This window comes from Sarcophilus harrisii, chromosome 3 (genome assembly GCF_902635505.1).
Source record: "Sarcophilus harrisii chromosome 3, mSarHar1.11, whole genome shotgun sequence".
NCBI classification, from domain to species: Eukaryota; Metazoa; Chordata; class Mammalia; order Dasyuromorphia; family Dasyuridae; genus Sarcophilus; species Sarcophilus harrisii.
In genome coordinates, this window is record NC_045428.1 from 50,293,641 (window position 1) to 50,315,219 (window position 21,579).

A 21,579-nucleotide genomic window follows, 5' to 3' on the forward strand; every position below is an offset into this window, starting at 1 on the left:
GAACAGCCTTGCTTTTTATTCTTAGTTGATGCTTTTGCTTTATGGTGGTCTTTAGTGGGCAGGGGAGGGGAGATTTTTCCCATAAGTCATAATATGGTTTACTTTTCTTAATGAATCAATTCATATTCAGGAATTCAAGCTTTTAAACTATGGTTCATTTGGTTTTTTTCTGTTATAGAAATTTTCCTTCTAGTGATAGAAACTGATATTTAAATTGTTTATATTCTAGTTTTTGGTGGAATCCCTCCATTCCAGCCAAAAGACAGCACTCCCCACCACTCCCTGTCAGAATACTGAGATGAGAAAGCAAGATGTTACCCATCAGCAGGAAATGACACGAAATATCTTATCTGAAATTTCCAATGTTTTTGATTTTACTGATAGTAATCTGTTCCTTACTGTAAGTTGCAAAATACGGTTTATTTTTAATTTGACTGTTTTTGTTCTGTCTGTTGCTCATTCTCTTTTTATTTTCATTTTATTAATTTTTAAATTAGTCTCATTTACATATCCATAAAAGCTTTTCTTTAGAATTCCAAATTTCATGCATTTTCTTGTAACTTTGATTTGAACAAGTTGGGTATATTAAGGAACCTAAATTCATATTGTTCTGGGATTACAAGATGAGTGGTCAGCTGTCTTTATTTCCATTGCAGCATCTATCCATTTAGTGGGCTAGGCATCTCGGAGATACAGTGATCTCCAGTAATGATCTGGAGTCAGGAAGGCCTGAGCTCAGATTCAGCTTCCAGCACTTGATTAATGTGAGAGACCTAGGGACAGGTGACAACTTCCACTCCAGTTTCCTCAGCTGTAAAATGGAACCAATAACACCTATCTTCCAGGGTTATGCCTGACATGTAGTAAGTGGTTATAATCATCATCATCATCATTATTATTATTATAATTCTCTAGTAAATGTTTGCTGAGTGCTCAGCAACCTTCTGTTCAGGGAATTTCCCATTTACGTAGGGTTATAAGAAACCTGCACATAAAAATTAAGTAACAATTTAAGAGTTGAAATGACTTAATCCTAAACGATTTCTAAATACAATTTATATTTTTCCCCAAACAAAAGGCAACATCCCACAATAAAATAGGAAGTTAAGGCCAATTTCTTTCTTTTTCTTTTGATTTTTTTTTTCCTGAGGCAATTGGAGTTAAGTAACTTGCCCAGGGTCACACAGCTAGAAAGGTTTAAGTGTCTGAGGTTGGATTTGAATTCAGATCCTCCTTACTTGTGCTCTATCCACTGGGTCATCTAAGTGCCCCCAGCTTCTTTTTATAAATGGGGAAACTGAGGTATAGAGAGGCTAAGTGATGTCCCCTTCCTCATCAAATATAAGAATCAACTTGAATTTTGATGATGAAATCAAGGACTCCAGCATACAATATTTTTCTTATAATTGATAATTAAAGAAAGACTTTATTTACAGTTTCTCATTCAGATTAGATCCCTGAGGACTATGGACAAAAGTAATATATTTTGTTTTATGTAGCCTAAAGAAGAAATAAGAGACTTAAGCTGCTTCCACAGTTTCTAATGTAACCAAATTATCTTCACTCTATGTCCTTCGAAAGAGGGGCAGCAGTATAAAAGTGTTTAAATTAGACCCTACAGTAACAGAGAAGTCTAAAATTGAGAATCTCATTGGACATTGTGGAACCATTGTTCTTCATAATTCAGTATGTTAATTTTTCAGTCTGAAACAGTTCGGTTAAAAAAAAGTAAAATCTTTTTAGCTAGTTATCTCAACATTTTCCATTTCAAATGTAAGTTGAAAAAGTTTACACAGTTGCTATGAAGAGTGTGAAATAGAGTCAGAGAAAGTTGAAAGGATTGGTGTGCAGCCGTGAAGGCCCATATTCAAGAATCTCTTGCATTTCCTCTTGGACATTTCCCCTTGGTGTCTCAACAACACTTCCAACTCAGATTGAACTTAACATAGGAACTTAAATTAGCACAAAAATACTTTAGTATCTGGAATATATACTATCCAGAATTCTGCCATCTAAATAAATGTAATTTTTGATTTCTTTATTTAGAGGACATTACAAGTTCTACTACCTGATCTTGCTGCCAAAGCAAGTCCAGCAGCTTCTGCCCTCATTCGAACAATAGGAAAGCAACTAAATGTAAACCGTAGAGAGATACTTATAAATAATTTCAAATACATCTTTTCCCATTTGGTCTGTTCTTGCTCCAAAGATGAACTGGAACGCGCACTTCACTATCTCCAGGTAATTTGATATTTGTCAAATATTTTATAGTTAAAATTTAAAAAAAAAATTAGAGGAGATCTTTTGGATAAGTAAATGGAGAGAAACAAAATGTAGGTACTAGAAGAAGGCAACTCCCCTTTCCCTACTTCCCCCCAATATATTTAAATCTGTGTGTTGATCTATAATATGTAGCTTATTGGGAGAAGTAGGCTGGAACCAGATCTTGAAGTGTTTTTAAATGCTAAATAGAAGAATTTGTATTTTATCCTAAAAACAGTGGGGAACCACAATAACTTTTAGGGCAGAGGAGTGATATGAGGAGGCCTGCATTTTTAGGAACATCTTTTCCCATTTGGTCTGTTCTTGCTCCAAAGATGAACTGGAATGCGATTACCGATTATCAGTTACCGATTATGGGAAGGTTAGATTGGAAAGAGGAGCGATTGAGACAAGGAGACCAAGTCAGAGGCAGTTGGAACAAGCCAGATGAGAGGGAATGGGGGCTATTGTAATATAGGTGTTTTGCTGAGAGAATCACTAGAATTTGGCAACTGATTGGCTAGGAAAGGTGAGTAAGAGTGAACATTCAAAAATAATAGTTAGCTTATGAATCTGGGTGACTAAAAATGGTAGTCTGTTTGGCAAAATAGAGGTAAATTGAGAGGAAGGCTAGGCTTAGAAAAAAAAATAGAGAGCTCTGTTTGAGACATTCAGTTTGAGATGTTTGAAATATTCATGTAACGATATCTACAGGTACTTAGAGGTGAGAAATAAGGGCTAGACATAAAGATGTGGGAATTGATTTAGAAATATGAATTGAATCTTTGATAGCTGATAATATCATTAAAAAAACATAGAGGAAGAAAGAGTCTAGGACAGAGCCCTGGGGTATTCCCTCAAATGGAGTGGATGAAGTGATATATTGATAAAGATCCTGTAAAGGAGACTGAGAAGGAGAAATCTGGCAAATTAGTATCATGATGATCCAGAGAGGAGATATCTGTTTATTAACCTCTTACAATCTGGTTTTTGTACTTTTCCCCTATCTCTCACTCAACTAAATCTGCTCTTTTTGAGATCATCAAGGTTCTCTTTATTACTAAATTTGGTGTCATTTTCTGTAGTGCTTATTCTTCTCCTCTTTCGATATGAGGTCATGATCATCTTTTTGAAACACTTCAGAAAGGCCAGGGATGAATGCTGAAGAAAGGCCATCGGATTTGCATTGAGGAGATTCTTGGTGATCTCGGGGAGAAGGGTTTCAGTGCGTTGGTAGGAGATGAGAACCTAAGGGTTAGTGAAGAAGGAGAGAGCCAGAGTAGGGTGGTTTGAGGATGATCAGATGAAAGGGAATTAGTTTTATTTGTGAGCAGCAGAAGGGAAACGAGGAGGAGGAGAAGCTGAATGTTCTGGAGAGAGAGAGTGAGAGTACTTAAAGGGGCATGCTTCCAAGAAGAAACAGGTGGTGGGCTTAAGATCACAAGAAGAATTTAGCGAGGAAGATGTCCCCTCATCCTCTGAGGGAGCTCTTGGCAAGTTTTTTTTCATTGAAAAGAGGTGTCAGAGCTGATTGTTAGTGAAGGTTACAAATTAATGCACAGTGAATGGGAGATGAGCATGGAGGACCTCCTCACCTTCTTTGACGTGTTCTTCCCCCTCATGCACATGTTCTATCAGTTATCAGAGGGGATAGCCTCTGTCCCCACTTTTCTACTTACGGGGTCATTCACCTACTACTTTTCTTCTAGATTAATATCATTAAGCCTCATTGCCTATAGTTCCTCCCCTTTTTGTTCAGCTGCTAGAGTAATCTTTCCAAGGTGTAGATTTCCCTTATGTGCCACTTGTCTGCTCAGCCTTTTGAAGACAAAAAATCCTCAGCCCACTGTTTAGGGCTCTCCATATTTTGGCTCTAATCTACCTTCTCAGTCTTAACTTAAATTATTCCCCTTTACATGTCTGTGGTCCTGCCAAATAGGACTCTTGTGACTGTTTCTGGAACTTGGCATTCAATATTCTGCCTTTGTGCATCTGTGTAAGCCATCTGCCATGGGTGAAATGTTCATCTTTTTCTTCAGAATCCTCCTGTTGCTTGGCTCAGGTATCATTTGCTCTGTCAAACTTTTCCTTAGTTGGATTTGTGCAACTTTGTTATATCCTACTAAACAGTTATATACTGTATAGTATACTGTATGTATACTATACTGTATATTACATACAGTATAGTATAATATACTATACTAGAGTATAGTAGAAAGTTTCTTTGGGCAGGAATAGTTCCTGTTTTGTTTTTATATCCCCAATTCCTTGCCTAAAATCGGTGCTTAGTAAATATGTGCTCAATTTTATTGAATTGCTTTCGGCCAATTTTTTCTCCAAGAATATTGATTAGAGTACTTTTTGGAGCTTAGAGTAATTTCTAAGGTTCTGAGTTCTTCCTGTCAGAGCTTATGAGTGATGAATTGTCATATTATAGTTCTTTTCAGAAAACTGGTTAAGTTTAAAATCTAGCTCAGATTATGCCTATGAAACAAAAAGTCACTTTCCTTCCTATATCTTAAACAAGAAATCTGAAAAAGAGAAGAAAAAGAGAATTATTCCAATTCTTTCCTAATTCAAAAAAACTTTTCCTTAAAATCATCACCACTAATTTTGGTCACCTGGTTTTGTCTTCTGGGTTTGTTAATAATCCTTCTAGCTAGAACCACTGACATGAAAGCAAATCTCTGTTGCAAGAAGTTAACATTTAGAAATTTATTTCTCTTTAGAATGAAACAGAGATTGAATTGGGTAGCTTGCTAAGACAAGATTTTCAAGGCTTACATAATGAACTGTTATTGCGTATTGGAGAACACTATCAACAGGTTTTCAATGGTTTGTCAATTCTGGCTTCATTTGCTTCCAGTGAGGATCCTTATCAGGGCCCAAAAGATATTACATCACCAGAACTCATGGTAAGAACATTTTGTTTTCACATGGATCTATACCTTTCATATTTCTCATCCAGTTTTAATTTATTTAAATATCAAGATTAAACTTTTTCCAGAAAAAGCTTCATTGAATTTGTGCCCATAATTAAATGTTAACAATAATGTATATTCTAATTTGTTTTTAAAAATTCATGGACCTGACTCATTTAAAACCTTTTATTTTTCACATTGAGCAAAGGTGTTACAACTTCTTCTAAATTCATTTTTAAAGATCATATAAGTTGTCTACTCAGGTTGGAGTTATATGATCTTTAAAAATGAATTTCTACTTGCTTCTCTCTGTTCTTCCCTGCTAGTTTCCCACAAAGGAATACAAACTGGGATAAGCTGGTTTGACATACCCAGAATTCTTTTTTAAAAGTAAACTTTTTTAGATTTGAAAATTGCTTTTAAATTCTTACTAAGTTACAGTTCTTATTTTTAAGCCCTTGATTATTTAAATGTAGCTTTGAATGTTATATATTAAAACAGCCATTCTGGTATGGGACATAGACTTAGCATGTCTTAGGTTTGCATTCTACTGCTAGCACTCTCTTATAATTCTGGACAAGTCATTCATCCTCTTTGAAACTCAGTTTCCTAATCTATAAAATGTAAATGTCATCTGTTAATTTTTTTTAGCATGCTTAATTTAGTGGGCCAGAACAACATAGCCAAAGTAAAGTACAACTATAATTAAATGCCATATTTCAAATTAAGTTAGCTAGGTTTGTCAACCCACTTTTTAAAAAGAATATCCTAAATCATTTCTTATCTTTTGTAATTGTCTACATTTTAATTTCTATATTTATAGAATAGAACATTTCTTTATTGGTAATAATACACTATCTTAACTTTTTTTCTTGACAAGAATTGCTTAATGTAAAAGGGAAATTTGGGGAATTCAAAAGTTGAAATAGTGATACTTTTTTTTTTTTAAATTTAATAGCCTTTTTATTTACAGGATATATGCATGGGTAACTTTATAGCATTAACAATTGCCAAACCTCTTGTTCCAATTTTTCACCTCTTACCCCCCCACCCCCTCTCCTAGATGGCAGGATGACCAGTAGATGTTAAATATATTAAAATATAAATTAGATACACAATAAGTATACATGACCAAAACGTTATTTTGCTGTACAAAAAGACAGACTCTGAAATATTGTACAATTAGCTTGTGAAGGAAATCAAAAATGCAGGTGTGCATAAATATAGGGATTGGGAATTCAATGTAATGGTTTTTAGTCATCTCCCCAGAGTTCTTTTTCTGGGCATAGCTGGTTCAGTTCATTACTGCTCCATTGGAAATGATTTGGTTGATCTCGTTGCTGAGGATGGCCTGGTCCATCAGAACTGGTCATCATATAGTATTGTTGTTGAAGTATATAATGATCTCCTGGTCCTGCTCATTTCACTTAGTTCGTGTAAGTCTCTCCAGGCCTTTCTGAAATTATCCTGTTGGTCATTTCTTACAGAACAGTAATATTCCATAATATTCATATACCACAATTTATTCAGCCATTCTCCAACTGATGGACATCCATTCAGTTTCCAGTTTTTAGCCACTACAAAAAGGGCTGCCACAAACATTTGTGCACATACAGGTCCCTTTCCCTTCTTTATAATCTCTTTGGGATATAATCCCAGTAGTAACACTGCTGGATCAAAGGGTATGCACAGTTTGATAACTTTTTGAGCATAGTTCCAAACTACTCTCCAAAATGGTTGGATTCCTAGTGATACATATTTTTAAAGTAAGTAGATTCTGAAGTTTTTGTCATCTGTGACACATTTGTCTCTGCATTTGATAAACACAAGCATGAAGGATATGTATAATTGTGCTTTTTACATTAAATTGATTATTATTTCAAAAATTTGTGACATGGAATAAATATTCTTTGGGGTTTGTAAGACAAGAAAGCCACCATACTTTCTTCCCATTAGGGTGTCATTTTGAAGAGAGAGAGAGGAAAATAAGCTCATCTCTTTGTCATCTTAAGACAATTGCTCTTGACAATATCTCTAATATTGAGGAGGTTCATTGATAGCATGATTCAAGCAGCAGCATGATTCCCCTGCACAGCTAATTCTTCCATATTCTATATTCCTGCTTTTCGAACTTACTTGTTCCTTGTTGCATCAAAATAATGAAATGAAATGAATTTCTCTTCATGAAATAGTTTAGAGAAAGATTTTGTGGATATGGATTAATTCTTAGAAATTTCTCCCAAATTACTCACTTCACAGTCACCATTGAGGGAAATAAATTGATCATGACCCAATAGGTAAAAGAATCAATGTAATAACTCAATCAAACAAAATATATGTGACCAATTTATTGAACTAATTGAGTTATCATTAATTTGTATTTTTTATTCTGTATGCAAATGATTAAATATCAGCTTCTTCTATTTTGATCTTAGGCTGATTATCTCCAACCTAAGCTCCTGGGCATATTGGCCTTTTTTAACATGCAGTTATTGAGTTCCAGCGTCGGCCTTGAAGATAAGAAAATGGTAGGTATACTCATTTAATGTTTGAGTTGCTTGAAGTATTATACAGTTGCATGTATAATATAGATAATATCTTTCATGTATAATATAAATAGCATAGAGATAATATTTTTACTTCTACGATCTCTTACTGTAAAGAATGCTATAAACATGTCATTAACTCTTTTTCTAGGTTGGTTTTTTTTTTTTAAGTTCTCTATTTATTATCAATAGAGATAAATTGTTAACTAAGCAACCCAAAGCTAAGTGAATGAAATGGCCTCTTCTTACCTGTAATTAGGAATCAAAAAGAATATTCATTTGAGTTGTTCATTGCTAGTAAAGTGGAAGTGCTAGTAAGAGTGTGCTTCTAAGTGCATTGTAGGCAGTGAGGTGATACAATGGATAAAACCCTGAACCTGGACTCAGTAAGATCCTAGTTCACTTCTAGCCTCAGAGGCAAGTCATTTTAATCTCTTTGCCACAGTTATAAAACAGTAGCATCTACCTCCCAGGCTTGTTGTAAGAATCTAATGAGATGACATGTTTAAAGCACTGTATAAATGTTAGTAATTAGTTATGTTTTAGAAAAAATTAATTCATAGTATGAAGAAAGCAGCAATGAGGAGTCTGCCTTGATTGAAATGGAAGTTGACTAGAAAATAATGTGAAATGGAAATCTTATATCGCCTCTCTAGGTGTCTTATATGTATCTATTAATGTCTATTTTGTCTTCCCTATTAAATTGTGAGTTCCTTGAGGGCAAGGATAATGTTTTTTGCCTCTCATCATGTCCTTAGTGCTTAGTGTAGTGCCTGGTACATAGATAAGTATTTAATAAATATTGATTGGTTGATAGATAAGTAGATGGGAGCATTTCTGAAGATGAAGCTGACTGGTATGGCACTTAGAAGCCAAGTTTTTGCAGGGACAAGATAGTGAGAAAGCAGTGGCAGTTAGCATTTATTAAGTGCCTACATAAAACAAATGACAACATGAAAACAAATGAGTGAAGCAAGCTACATATAGGATAAGTATAAAATAATTAACAAAGGGAAGACACTGGAATGAATTGAGGTCGGGGAAGGTTTTCAAAGGTGGGATTTAAAGGTAGTCTGGGATGTTCATGGAACAACCAGGAGGCTAGTATTACTAGATTGGATGGAAAGGTAGGAGAGGCTTAAGTTACGAAGGACTTTGAATGCTAACAGAGCATGGAGGTGACCTTGAATTAAGTAGAGGATTGACTTGATCTGACCTGTGCTTTAGGAAAATAATTTGGGGAGCTGAATGGAGGATGGATGGACAGGGAGAAAGCAAGGCTGACCTCCCAGCACACAAAGCAGTAGTCAAGGTTGGAAGTGAAAAGGTCCTTCTGTGAAGTAATGGTGGTGACAGGGGAAAAGGGGGGGAGTGCTATTTGAGAGATGTTGTAAAGATGAAATTGACAAGCCTTGCCAATAGCTTGGAAATGGGCAATGAGAGATAGCGGGAATACAGGATGTGAGCCTGAGGTTCTGGGAAGATGGTGATACCCCAGAAAAAATGCTTGAAAGTACAGGGTGGAAACACTGTGGCAGTGTAAGGTCTAATTGTATTGAGAGAGAAACACATAGCTATAATATGCTAACGACCAGGTTAAATTAAAGACTAGCTAGATCCTGGAGATGTTTTAGAAGAAGTACTAGCTAGTTTCCTAGGAGGAAAAATAGTTTTTCCAACCAAGATTTTGCAGAAAAGATAATAAATGGTTAATTGAAAAAAACAATACATTCTGTTTTTACCTTTGCTTTTGCATGTTCTAGATGAAGTTTTTTCTTGCTCAAAATTTCTTATAAGCAAAATGAGACAGTATTGTGGAATTATTAATAAAAACTGATAATGAAACAGTAAAGGAGTTTTCCAGAGTGCATTACTGTATTCTTACTGTATTCTTGCTCAAATTTTGCAGTCTTCTTTTTTTACTGAAATTTACTACTTGTTTTTCTTTGCAGCTCCTATGTAAAAGAAAATAGCTTTGAGTTCAAGACAGTTATAAAATTATTTTAAAGTACATCCTTTGTATAGATTGTATAGTGATTGATAGTCAGAAGGTTCAAGTTACTGAGAAAATACTTGACTTTGCATTTTAGGTAGGAACAAGATGTTTACAGATGATAAATATGTGGCTAGTGATATTGAAAACTCTTGTAATGGGGCTTGGAGAGAGACTGGGAAGAGCTAAGTTCAATAGTAGTTATTGGGTAAAATATTTCTTATTTTGAACTGGTGAAAAGAATTTTAAAAAATAAAGCACCTCATAGTGTTGGCAAGGTCTATGCAATCTGTACCTTTGTAAACTCTTTAGGAAAAACAATATTTGGTCAGTACTGTGCACCCTTCTTGGATACATTATAAATATACGTTGGGAATTTTATTAAGTAATTTTTTAAAATGATGTAGGCAGTAAAGACATTTGGAACTACTAGTTGTAAAATATCACTTAAATCTAGTTTTAAGAGTAAGAAAATTAACAGTTTTCTATCTGTAGTTGATAACTTATTTTTCTTCTAATTGGTTTATAAAATAAATATTGAATTTTCCTACCTTTAAAGTGTTGTGAACTTTTTTTTCCCCACTTTATTCTGATGATACATAAAAGATTTAAAGTATTATAAATGGAAATAACTTCAGTATCTTAGAAACTTATTCCTAACTGTTTTCAACACATAGGACATTCAAGATGCATGTTGTTATAATTGGTTACCACAGGATATTTTGGAGTCAAATTTCAACTAGAGATAAGATTTCTTTTGAGTTATTTGGCTCCTTTACAGTCAGTTCCCTTTAAAGATTATAGTAGAAATTCTTGAATGGAGGCTTTTGTTTCAGTTCTTACTCCCATTTCCTTAGTAATTTTAATGGGTCAAAGGAGATATTTACATTTAAATTTAAGTCCTCTAAAACTTATCCACTTTGTACTATTTTTTAATTGAAGCTCACAATAGTTTCTGTTGCATCATCACTATTGCTGTCTTATATTCCATTTCAAATAAGTGAGAATGTCCTATTTGGAATTCTTCCAAGTAAAGCTTTTATGGCATTTTAGATTCCTTCTAGGAAAAGCTGCTTTTTAAAGGTTACAATCTTTTGAAATTGATATCGGGGGAAAGAACTGTGGCCCTTACTTAAATCCCAGGGTTCTCCTGTTGTATCATTTGGGGCAAGATAAGTTGTGTCTAATCCAGTATAGCAGTGGTTGTGTTTCTAGTGTTCTGGTGTTCTGTTAGTCTATTTAGAGGGTAGTTCTTTGCTCCTTAGATATAAACCTAAAAGAACAAAGACTCAGACCATTGATTACTAACTCTGGGTTTGTAATATCCTGTCATATTTCTATTTTAAGATATAAAATTCAAACTATTTTAATTAACTTTAATTTTTTTAAAGTGTAGATCATATAAAACTTTATGTATCAGGAGTCATCATAAAGTTAAATTTTATATTGCAGCTTCAGAAAAACTGTAAATTACCGATCTAGAGAGATCAAGATCAAAATAAATTTTTTTAAGTAAATAATTGCGCAAATATTTATTAAGTGAATACTGTGTGTCAGGTAATTTATTGAGTACTAGCAACATGGGCTACAAAGACAAAGTCTTTGTCCTCAGATAGTTACATTAATTTTCACTCTATTGGACTGATTCCCAGTTAATGGGGCAGAGAAATGGGAAAAAAAATTGTATTTTTTTTCCTTTTGAGAGTGAGGATACATGTGTGACACTTAGAAAAGATTATCATCAAAATGTAGGTGGTAAATAAATAAAAATAATGCAGTTTTTTGCTAATACAGCTAAACTGAGCTAGAAAGAAAAAACTGCAAGCTAAAGGAGGGACTCTACCAGTCCTTGAAAGATATGTTATTCATCATATCACCATTCTCCCTTGTGGCTCAAAGAAGCTGAAGCATGCTTACACCTAGTAAAATCTTTACAGCAGACAAGAGAAACCACACTGAGGGAACCAGCGGGCCTCAAATCATCAAGAAGTTAGGGAGTAGGCATCCCCCTGAAGACTACCCTGGTGGAGTGGGCAGATAAGAACGGTTTGTTCTGTGGCCATGAAGGTAGCTGAAGCAAGCACAGTAGAGACAGGCTCAGGTATAGTCTGGTCAGAAGATATTGTGATTAGAAGTGGGCATATAAGGAAGAAAAAATTAGTTTTCTTTTAGACATACTGATTCTGGAGTTCTGGTGGCATATTCAAGTTATCCAAGATAAATCATTAAAAATGATAGATCAGAGTTATCATTTTGATAATTCTGCATAGAAGTAATTAATGAAACTCTGGGGAATAGTTACCACCTCTAGAGGAAGAAGAGATCCAGGATTAGAACTATAAAGAAGAAAAGAATTCTGAAGATGAAAAAATAATGGTCAGCAGGGGATATAGAAAGTGTTTAAAAGAGCGGTGAATAGTTTTAAATGCAGCAGGAATGCTGGAATAGGCCAAAAAAGTAATTATTCAGCAATGAGCACGGTGCCTGACACCCAATAGGTGCTTAATATTTTTGGTTTATTTGTATTTGTTTATTAGATGGTGTTATCTAAGAACATATGCTGCTATGGGATTTGGATGATAGTTACCCTGAGAACTTGTCTGTTCCTTTCAATGTATTTATCATCTTCATATAAAAGAACCTATTTGTTTCTTTTCAGGCCTTGAATAGTTTGATGTCATTAATGAAGCTGATGGGACCCAAGCATATCAGTTCTGTGAGAGTAAAGATGATGACCACATTGAGAACTGGACTTCGATTTAAGGATGACTTTCCAGAACTATGCTGCAGGTAAATGCCACAGGTTTTCTACATTTGTGTTCTTATTGCATTTGCCCATTGTGCCAGTATGGATGCTTGGATCTTTGAGAAACAGAGCTCTCTAAACTTGAAATGTCTAAAGTGAGGAATTTTAAAAGCTCAAGTTTTATCATAAAAGGGAAAATAAAGAGGTAACTTTTTGTTTCTTTCTCTTGTAGAGCTTGGGACTGCTTTGTTCGTTGCTTAGACCACGCTTACCTAGGCTCTCTTCTCAGTCATGTTATAGTAGCTTTGCTACCTCTTATACATATCCGGCCAAAGGAAACTTCTGCTGTCTTTCACTTCCTCATAGTTGATAACAGGTACTTTCACTGAATTAATAATAATGAAGATGGGAGATTTTTCATTTTGCAGCTTCAGATTTTAGAATGAAGATTGGTTATATGGAGCCATATTAAAGAGTTGGTTTTTATATTTACTTGCATTTTATTCCCAGAACTTAACCCAGTGCCTGCTAAATAGTAATAAATATTTGTTGACGTGTTATTGGTAAAAAGTACTGCTTTGATTTTAATTGTCAGTGTGCTGAATCATTGATAATTCAATCTTTTTAAATTGCAGTAAAATTTTTGTCAGTAGGACTTTGCGAATAAAACTTTTTTTCCCTAATAAAACTCAGAATAAGTTGGTTTACCTTTGTCAGTCTATTGAAAAGGGGTAAAAACAAGATTGGATGTGTGTGAAAATATCTGTCAACTTAGAGGAATACCAATCCTGCTTAGAGCATTACTCCCTAACACCTAGACATTTATAATAGCCTTTTAATTGCTGTCCCGACCCTGAAATCCTTCACATAGTCACGGGCATTAAGCCCATTTCTGCTTGTCCTGTCCCTTCTTAAGTGTCCCTCTTTTCCAATTATAATTGGAAATTATTTATTCTTCTAGGGGAATATATTTCCTTTCAAGATTTCTTTGGAAGTACTTGTTTGGTAAAAACAAAAAGGATCAAATTTAAAAAAAAAAAAATAAACTAAATTCAGAGGCTTTAAAGTGACCTGGGATTGAAAATCTTCCACATATCTGCTGCCAGTTTATCTTTTTAACCTTACTCCACTATTCTTTTTTTTTTTTTTTTTTTTTTTTTTTTTTAAATTTTAATAGCTTTTTATTTACAAGTTATATGTATGGGTAATTTTACAGCATTGACAGTTGCCAAACCTTTTGTTCCAATTTTTCCCCTCTTTCCCCCCACCCCCTCCCCAGATGGAAGGATGACCAATACATGTTAAATATATTAGATTATAAATTAAATACAAAATAAGTATATATGTCCAAACCATTATTTTGCTGTAGAAAAAGAATCGGACTCCAAAATATTGTACAGTTAGCCTGTGAAGGAAATCAAAAATGTAGGCAGGCAAAAATATAGGGATTGGGAATTCAATGTAATGGTTCTTAGTCATCTCCCAGAGTTCTTTCGCTGGGCGTAGCTGGTTCAGTTCATTACTGCTCCATTGGAAATGATTTGGTTGATCTCATTGCTGAAGATGGCCACGTCATCAGAATTGATTATCATATAGTATTGTTGTTGAAGTATATAATGATCTCCTGGTCCTGCTCATTTCACTCAGCATCAGTTCGTGTAAGTCTCTCCAGGCCTTTCTGAAATCATCTGTTGGTCGTTACTTACCGAACAATATTTCATATTATTCATATACCACAATTTATCAGCCATTCTCCAATTGATGGGCATCTACTCAGTTTCCAGTTTCTGGCCACTACAAAGAGGCTGCCACAAATATTCTTGCACATGCAGGTTCCTTTCCCTTCTTTAAATTCTCTTTGGGATATAAGCCCAGTAGTAGCACTGCTGAATCAAAGGGTATGCACAGTTTGATAACTTTTTGAGCATAGTTCCAAATTGCTCTCCAGAATGGTTGGATGTATTCACAATTCCACCAACAATGTATTAGTGTCCCTGTTTTCCCACATCCCCTCCAACATTGCGCATTATTTTTCCCTGTCATTCTAGCTAGTCTAACAGGTGTGTAGTGGTATCTCAGAGTTGTCTTGATTTGCATTTCTCTGATTAATAATGACTTGGAGCATCTTTTCATATGGCTAGATATAGTTTCAATTTCTTCATCTGAAAATTATCTGTTCACATCCTTTGACCATTTATCAATTGGAGAATGACTTGATTTTTTATAAATTAGAGTCAATTCTCTATATATTTTGGATATGAGGCCTTTATCAGAACCTTTGACTGCAAAAATGTTTTTCCATTTTATTGCTTCCCTTCTAATCTTGTCTGCATTAGTTTTGTTTGTATAAAAACCTTTCAATTTGATATAATCAAAATTTTCTATTTTGTGATCAGTAATGATCTCTAGTTCTTCTTTGGTCATAAATTCCTTCCTCTTCCACAGGTCTGAGAGGTAAACTATCCTGTGTTACTCTAATTTATTTGTAATCTCATTCTTTATGCCTAGGTCATGAACCCATTTTGACCTTATCTTGGTATACGGTGTTAAGTGTGGGTCAATGCCTAGTTTCTGCCATACTAGTTTCCAATTTTCCCAGCAATATTTGTCAAACAGTGAGTCTTTATCCCAAAAGCTGGGATCTTTTACTCCACTGTTCTTAATACTAATCCTGCTTTCTAGCCAATGTAGTCTATTCACAACAATGGTGGACTTTTTTGCCTCCATCCCTTCATGGCAATCTCATCTGCTTGGAATGACTTCTCCCTACCTACCCATCTTTGCCTTTTAGAGTTCTCTCTATCCTTTAAGTGGCAGGTCTTGGACAGAATATCTTTGTGCATCTTTGTTTGAGTACATTATTTAGAGATAATCTCTTTTGAGTCAGTACTCCCAAGGCACTTAATTTGTATCACTTCTGTGATACTTAGTAAATATTTCCTTAGAATATAAATTTTAGGGAGTTTCATCTTTTTGTTGTTACATTTATGGACAGGGACCACATTCATTATCTTGCAATGCTTAAATATTAGGTACATTGTCTACCATGTGCTATACACATTGGCTTTTAAATATTTGAATTAATGAATGAATAAAAACGTTTCTTTTAGATCTAATAAAGAATTGAATATGAGGAGCAACATTCAATGATTGATGCCTTGTCATGTTTATCACAAATTATCATTATCTGTGCATTAAATTAGGACCTTTAAAGTAATTATTACTTGATTAAAATTTTGTATTTATAATTGTGTTTATATCCTTGGGTTTTCAGTGATTTGCAGAAATCTAAGTAAGGATATTATAAGGAGTAAAAGTAAATATGATCAACTTAAAAAAAACAAAACAAATTTTCATTTGTACAGAAAATACTTTCTTGTTGCCTTGTATCTCACTTATAAAATACAATTTTTAACCAAAATTTTAAGTAGATACATTTATAACTTATTCTTCATTTAAATTGCATGTTCAGCTAAGCACCCAAAATGTGAAGAAAAATAATAACACATTTGAATGACTGACAAATGTTCGGCCAAAACTAAACATAAGAAAACCTTACTAATTTAGGTTTACCAGGTCTAATGCCAGTCTGACTTAGTGAAATAAATCATTATTTAAATTTGAGTAAATAATAAAGAATTCACAATTTATCTGAGAGCCCAAGGTGTTATGTTTTAAGTGTTTATGAATCATTCATTTTCTTCTAATAAATTTCTAGGGATGCTGTGCAAGATTTCCTACATGAAATATATTTTCTGCCTGATCATCCAGAACTGGAAAAGATAAAAACAGTTCTCCAGGAATACAGAAAGGTATTTATCTTCCACCTTTAGCCTTATAGGAAAGTACAAAACTATTTTAAAATTTTAGTTGATATTTTAATTCTATTATTAGAAGTTAATTTATAACTACATGTGGTATTTTTTTTTATAAGTTCATATGTTTTATCTTTTCCACATAGAAAAATTGTCAGATTTGGGTTTGAAGGTGATAAACCCAATTCTTCTAACTTAAAAACCAATGTTCTTCCTATTGTATTTGGAATACTTTTATATAATAATTTTCTCAAAAAAGGATATAGGGGTTTTAATGGATTGAAAGCTCCAATATGAATCAGTAATATGGAATAATAGTCACAAGATCTAATGCACTCTCCAGTTTCTCATTGAATTTCTCAATTATTGACTCAAATCATGAACTAGAGAAGGAAATGTCAAAACATTTCATTATTTCTGCCAAGAAAATCTCAGATGGAGTCACAGAGAGTAGGACACAACTGAAACAATTGAACAGCAACAATTGATGAGAACCTCGGGATTTTGCTGGATTAAGTAATAGGCAACCAGGTAGTCTTGCTTCCGATTCAGACAGCTCTCTAAAGAGGAAGTCCATGCACTTTATCTAGATAAACTAGATAAATAGATAAATAACTAGAAGCTGGAGAACAGCCAAAATTACCAGTGACCTCAGATTCATTTTGTATGAGAAGTAGTAAAAGGACACTCATATAGGATCTACTAGTTCATTGAACATCTAGAATACTGATGTGAACTGTTGCCATATACTCCTTAAATTATTTTAGTGTGAAAAACTTATATGTGCTTCAAGTAGGAGTTGGACTAATTGTGTCTAATGCTTTAGGGAAGAGAAGAAAAAGGAATAATAAGAATTTATTAAGCATTTATAGTATTTGAGACACTTTACCAATATTACCTCATTTGCTCTTCACAGTAACCCTGGGAGGCAGGTGAAATTTTCAATTGAGGAAACTGAGAAGACAAGCCAAGTGACTTTCAATTGTTTGAGACAAAATTCTAATTCATACCTGCTGGCTCTAGGTCAGCACTGTGCCTCTTATACTTTAATACCTTATCCACTGTGCCATCTACCTTCTTAGTAAGAAACATACTAATCCATAGTTCAGAACTACCAAGAATAGGTTATAATGAATGGTAATCTTCATTTAAGACAAAGGAAATTAAGAAATAGAAAATGTGCTGCAATGATCACAGTACTCTTAGGCCTTCAAGGGTGTGCAATAGCATTCACCTATACCATTGAACTGTGGCATCATTGGAAGTGTGTTCCTTTTGGAAAAATAAATGAACAAAAAGGAAAACTTAATTTTTTTTGTTTTTTTGTTTTTTGCTGATGCAGTTGGGGTTAATTGATTTGCCCAGGGTCACACAGCTGGGAAGCGTTAAGTGTCTATGGTCACATTTGAACTCTGGTCTTCCTGACTTCAGGGCTGGTGCTCCATCCACTGTGCCACCTAACTGCCCCCAAACTTAATGATTTACTCCGTATTTGATGTTCTAAAGGTCAGATTCTTCCCATCTAATTTTATGTCAAAGCCAGAGTATACCCCCCCCCCTTTTTTTTTTTTTTAAAGTTGTGTATTTGAAATTACACTTTTGAAAAAGGCTGTAATCGGAATGTTTCTTTTTTTAAAGCTAGGACTTTGATTTTATAATTATCTTGATTTTTATTTAATATCCTTACTTGACTTTGTTCTTTAGAAATCGTAAATATGCCATCGTCCATTATCCGACTTGTCCTGCCATCAAGACTTTCCTGATTCAGGCAGAGAGTGAGTCAGGGAAAGAACCCTGGCTCAGTTCAGTCCAATTCAGCCTTTTTGAATCAGGATGTCATCCATGATGTCATTGGTTCTCTTCAAAAACAATAGATAAATAGCTACAACCTAGAGCAATGCTTCTTAATCTTAGTTTTATGAATTTGTTTTTAAAAGAGTTTATACAAGAGTTTGATAGCTATATTTCAGTGAAATTGGTTTCCTTTGTCATCTAGTATGTTTTGCTTCATGAATTTAAAAAGATTATCCTGGGAAATAGGATTTGTAGGTTCACCAGATTGGCCTCACCATAAGATTTGTAGGTGCACCATGGCCTCCTTGCCACCCAAAAGGTGAAGAATCTCTGACTTGGAGGGAGGTTTCCCTTTACTCTCCCAGTTCCTGGCACATAGTAAGCACGAACTTAATGCATTCTGTTGACTGACTTACTTCTCACTCTGGACTGTAATTAATGATGTTGTAGTAGCAGGAAAGTTGATTAAGAGAGAGCTTGAATGTTCTCTGTGAAAACCACTGGTATTTCAACTAATAAAATTTCTTTCTCAAAAGTTTTTTCCCCACAACTCTAAAATGTCTAACTCGGTGTTTGTTACATTGCAACATAATAGTTTTTTTTGGTAAGATGTTTTTATTTGGACTCTTGTTTCAAGTTCAGGGAATTGATCCTATGTAGGTATTAAGATCCTGAAAACTATACTTGAAATGATGTTTTAAGCCACATATTTATATTGTTTGTTTAGGAGACCTCTGAGAGCACTGACCTACAAACAACTCTACAACTATCCATGAAAGCAATTCAGCATGAGAATGTAGATGTCCGTATCCATGCTCTTACTAGTTTAAAGGAAACTCTGTATAAAAATCAGGTACATCAATTAATTATAATGAAAACTGAAAATGTTTTCAAAAGATTTGCATCCTCCAATTATACCAGATTTGTATTGCTGTTAATAACAGATTATCATTTTGAAATTTATTGTGAAAGTATCTTCCTTTCTATTTTATTTGTTCATTCTTTCCATTAATCTGTCTTCCATTTGCTCCTAATTAACCTCCTTTCCTTGATTTATTCTCATATCTCACTGTTAGAACATTTCCAATAGGATGTTCCCCTATTTTTGACAGTCAGCATGGAGATTCAAATACTCTAAAGCACATGTGTGTACTTGCAAGCATGTGTAAACCTGCACATGGGCAGGCATGCGCGTGGACAGGCATGCGCGTGTGCACGCACACACGCACACACACACACACAGATTAGATGTTACTTATTGATGATCTTGGCCTCTTCATCCTTTATTCATTTTGAGTTTGAGTTAGGACTTTATGAAATCAGCTTCCTGAATAGTATGTAAGACATAATAGTTCATTTAAAGGTTTCTGGAAGCCAACACAATTCTTCCTATTGCTCCTGCTGTACTTTTTGAGATAGTGAGATCTGTGTGCCTTTCACCTTCTTAATTTTCCAAGACCTTCTGATGATCGGGTACAGAGGCATAAAAAAGAACTCGACTAAGCTATGAGGATACCAAACAAACAAAAAAAAAAAGGCAAAAAGTAATCCCTATTCTTAAGGAGCTTCATAGTTCTGAATTCTCTTTTCATTTGCCTAGAGTGTGTGGGAAAGTTGATGATTTAGATTGTAATTGCAGTCTTTTTCCTTAACTAACTTAACCATTTCCTGAATCCCTCATAATTAGCATTAGTACTTATGTGGCAATAGACAATTCCAATATGTTCTGTCATGTTAGTCATCACTTATATTTTGCTTTTCAGGCATCAGTGCCTTCATTAAGATTCAGTCTTAATGATTACTCTCTTCAGGGTTTTCAGTAAGACAATGTCTACCTTGATGAATGATGGTTAATATTTAATTTTATCAGGGAACTTTGGACTACTTGTTTTAGATTGTCTTCATATCTGATATTTTGGCTACTAATCGCATAAAAAAAAAAATGACCCAGGATAAAGTGATTATGAAAGTTCAGCAGATGTGGCTTATATTGAGTACTTGCCAAGCTGAGCAATTTTATTTTCAAGGCTAACTGTAGTTTTAGTGTTCTCTTCTTTTCTATAATATAATCGTTCTCTCCAGAGCAGGTTTCTTGGGGAGGTTTTCTGGAGGCAGCCTTAGTTTCAGTTCAATATAATAATAACCTCAAATGCAGCCAGGGATTAAACTACAGTCCTTTATTGTCTCTTCAAAAATAGCCCGGTTAGTTTTCTTAGAGGCCTATCTCCTTCCTTGGTTCCAAGAGTTCTTGCAGCTTGTCTTTTAGCTCTTCCAGCTTCTGCTTCTAGCTCAACTTTGACTTCTGGCTTCTCAATCTCCTCCACTGACTTCTTACTTCTCAATCTCTTCAAGTAAACTCCTGACTGAAGCTCCAAGAGCTTCTTATATATGATCTCTTAAAGGTGTGAACCCAAAGGTTGACTCCTCCTCTGAGAGAGTAGGATTGTGGAAGGTGTGAATCTCATACTGAATCCTGAAATCTCCCAAAGTTGTGAACTAATGTGTGAGCTGATGTGTAAATTCTCTTAAAGATGTGACCTCTAATGTGTGAACCAATTACCTAAGCATTGTTTCTATCAACTCTAGTGACTTAACTAACATGTAGTATTCCTTATTATAAAGAGAGACAAAAAGACTTAGCAAGCCTGCCAGATTTACTCTAGACTCCTGGCTTTTTCATGATGTCTTGGGATTCAGAGCATCCTTTATACAGCTGCCAAATTGATTTTCCTAAAGCAGAGTTCTAAACAAATCCTCCTTGCTTGGAGAGCTCCACTGGCTCTCTGTGGCATCGAACATCAGCTCCTCTGTTAGGCATTTAAAGTCCTTCACAATATAGTGCCAGCATACTTGTTCAGTCCTGTTTTTTATGAACTGTACTTTACAGCCAGGCTGTTTTTCATATGTAACACTTCAGTTTTTTTCTCTAGGCCTTTGTACTGACTGTTTCTAGCCTAGACTGCACTCTGTAGAATCCTTGAGCTCCTTCAGAACTTTCAAGAACTGCCTATTGCATGAGGCCTTTCTGAACTCTCTCAGGGGCCTCCCTATCAGCTTTTTGTATTTGTTTATATGAATATATATATGGTGTTTACCTGGTCAAGGGAAGTTTCTTGAAGGTGGGGACTGTTTCCTTTTTATTTTTATATCTTGTGTGTCTAGCAGCACAGTGTCTGGTACACAGGTGCTTAATAAATGCTTGTTATTTGATTGACCATAGAGGTCATACAGTTCTACCAACTTATTTTATAAATAAAGTTAGTAGTAGAAGGTAATGGAACCTGGATTAGAATACATTTCAGCACTCTCAGTATTCTTTCTGCTATAACATGAGGAAAGTATATAATATCCAATGTGTGCCAGGCACTGTACTAAGTACTTTACAATTATTGTTTTATTTAATCCTCACAATATCCTTACCAGGTAGCTGCTATTCAACTTGTCCAGGATCACACAATAAGTGTCCGAGTCTGGTTTCAACTCAATACTTGACAATAGGAAT

General features: G+C 34.6%; 1 protein-coding gene across 2 annotated transcripts in view; it reads left to right on the plus strand.

Moving 5' to 3' along the window:
- ATR (ATR serine/threonine kinase) overlaps positions 1-21,579 on the plus strand; it is a 113,010-nt gene that overhangs the window by 23,810 nt on the left and 67,621 nt on the right. For both annotated transcript variants that reach the window (XM_031957821.1, XM_031957820.1), the window contains exons 14-21: positions 230-400; positions 2,047-2,241; positions 4,992-5,177; positions 7,619-7,711; positions 12,382-12,512; positions 12,701-12,844; positions 16,187-16,280; positions 18,805-18,930. In XM_031957821.1, the coding sequence (XP_031813681.1) occupies positions 230-400; positions 2,047-2,241; positions 4,992-5,177; positions 7,619-7,711; positions 12,382-12,512; positions 12,701-12,844; positions 16,187-16,280; positions 18,805-18,930 (1,140 nt within the window). The remainder of the gene's footprint in view (positions 1-229; positions 401-2,046; positions 2,242-4,991; positions 5,178-7,618; positions 7,712-12,381; positions 12,513-12,700; positions 12,845-16,186; positions 16,281-18,804; positions 18,931-21,579) is intronic.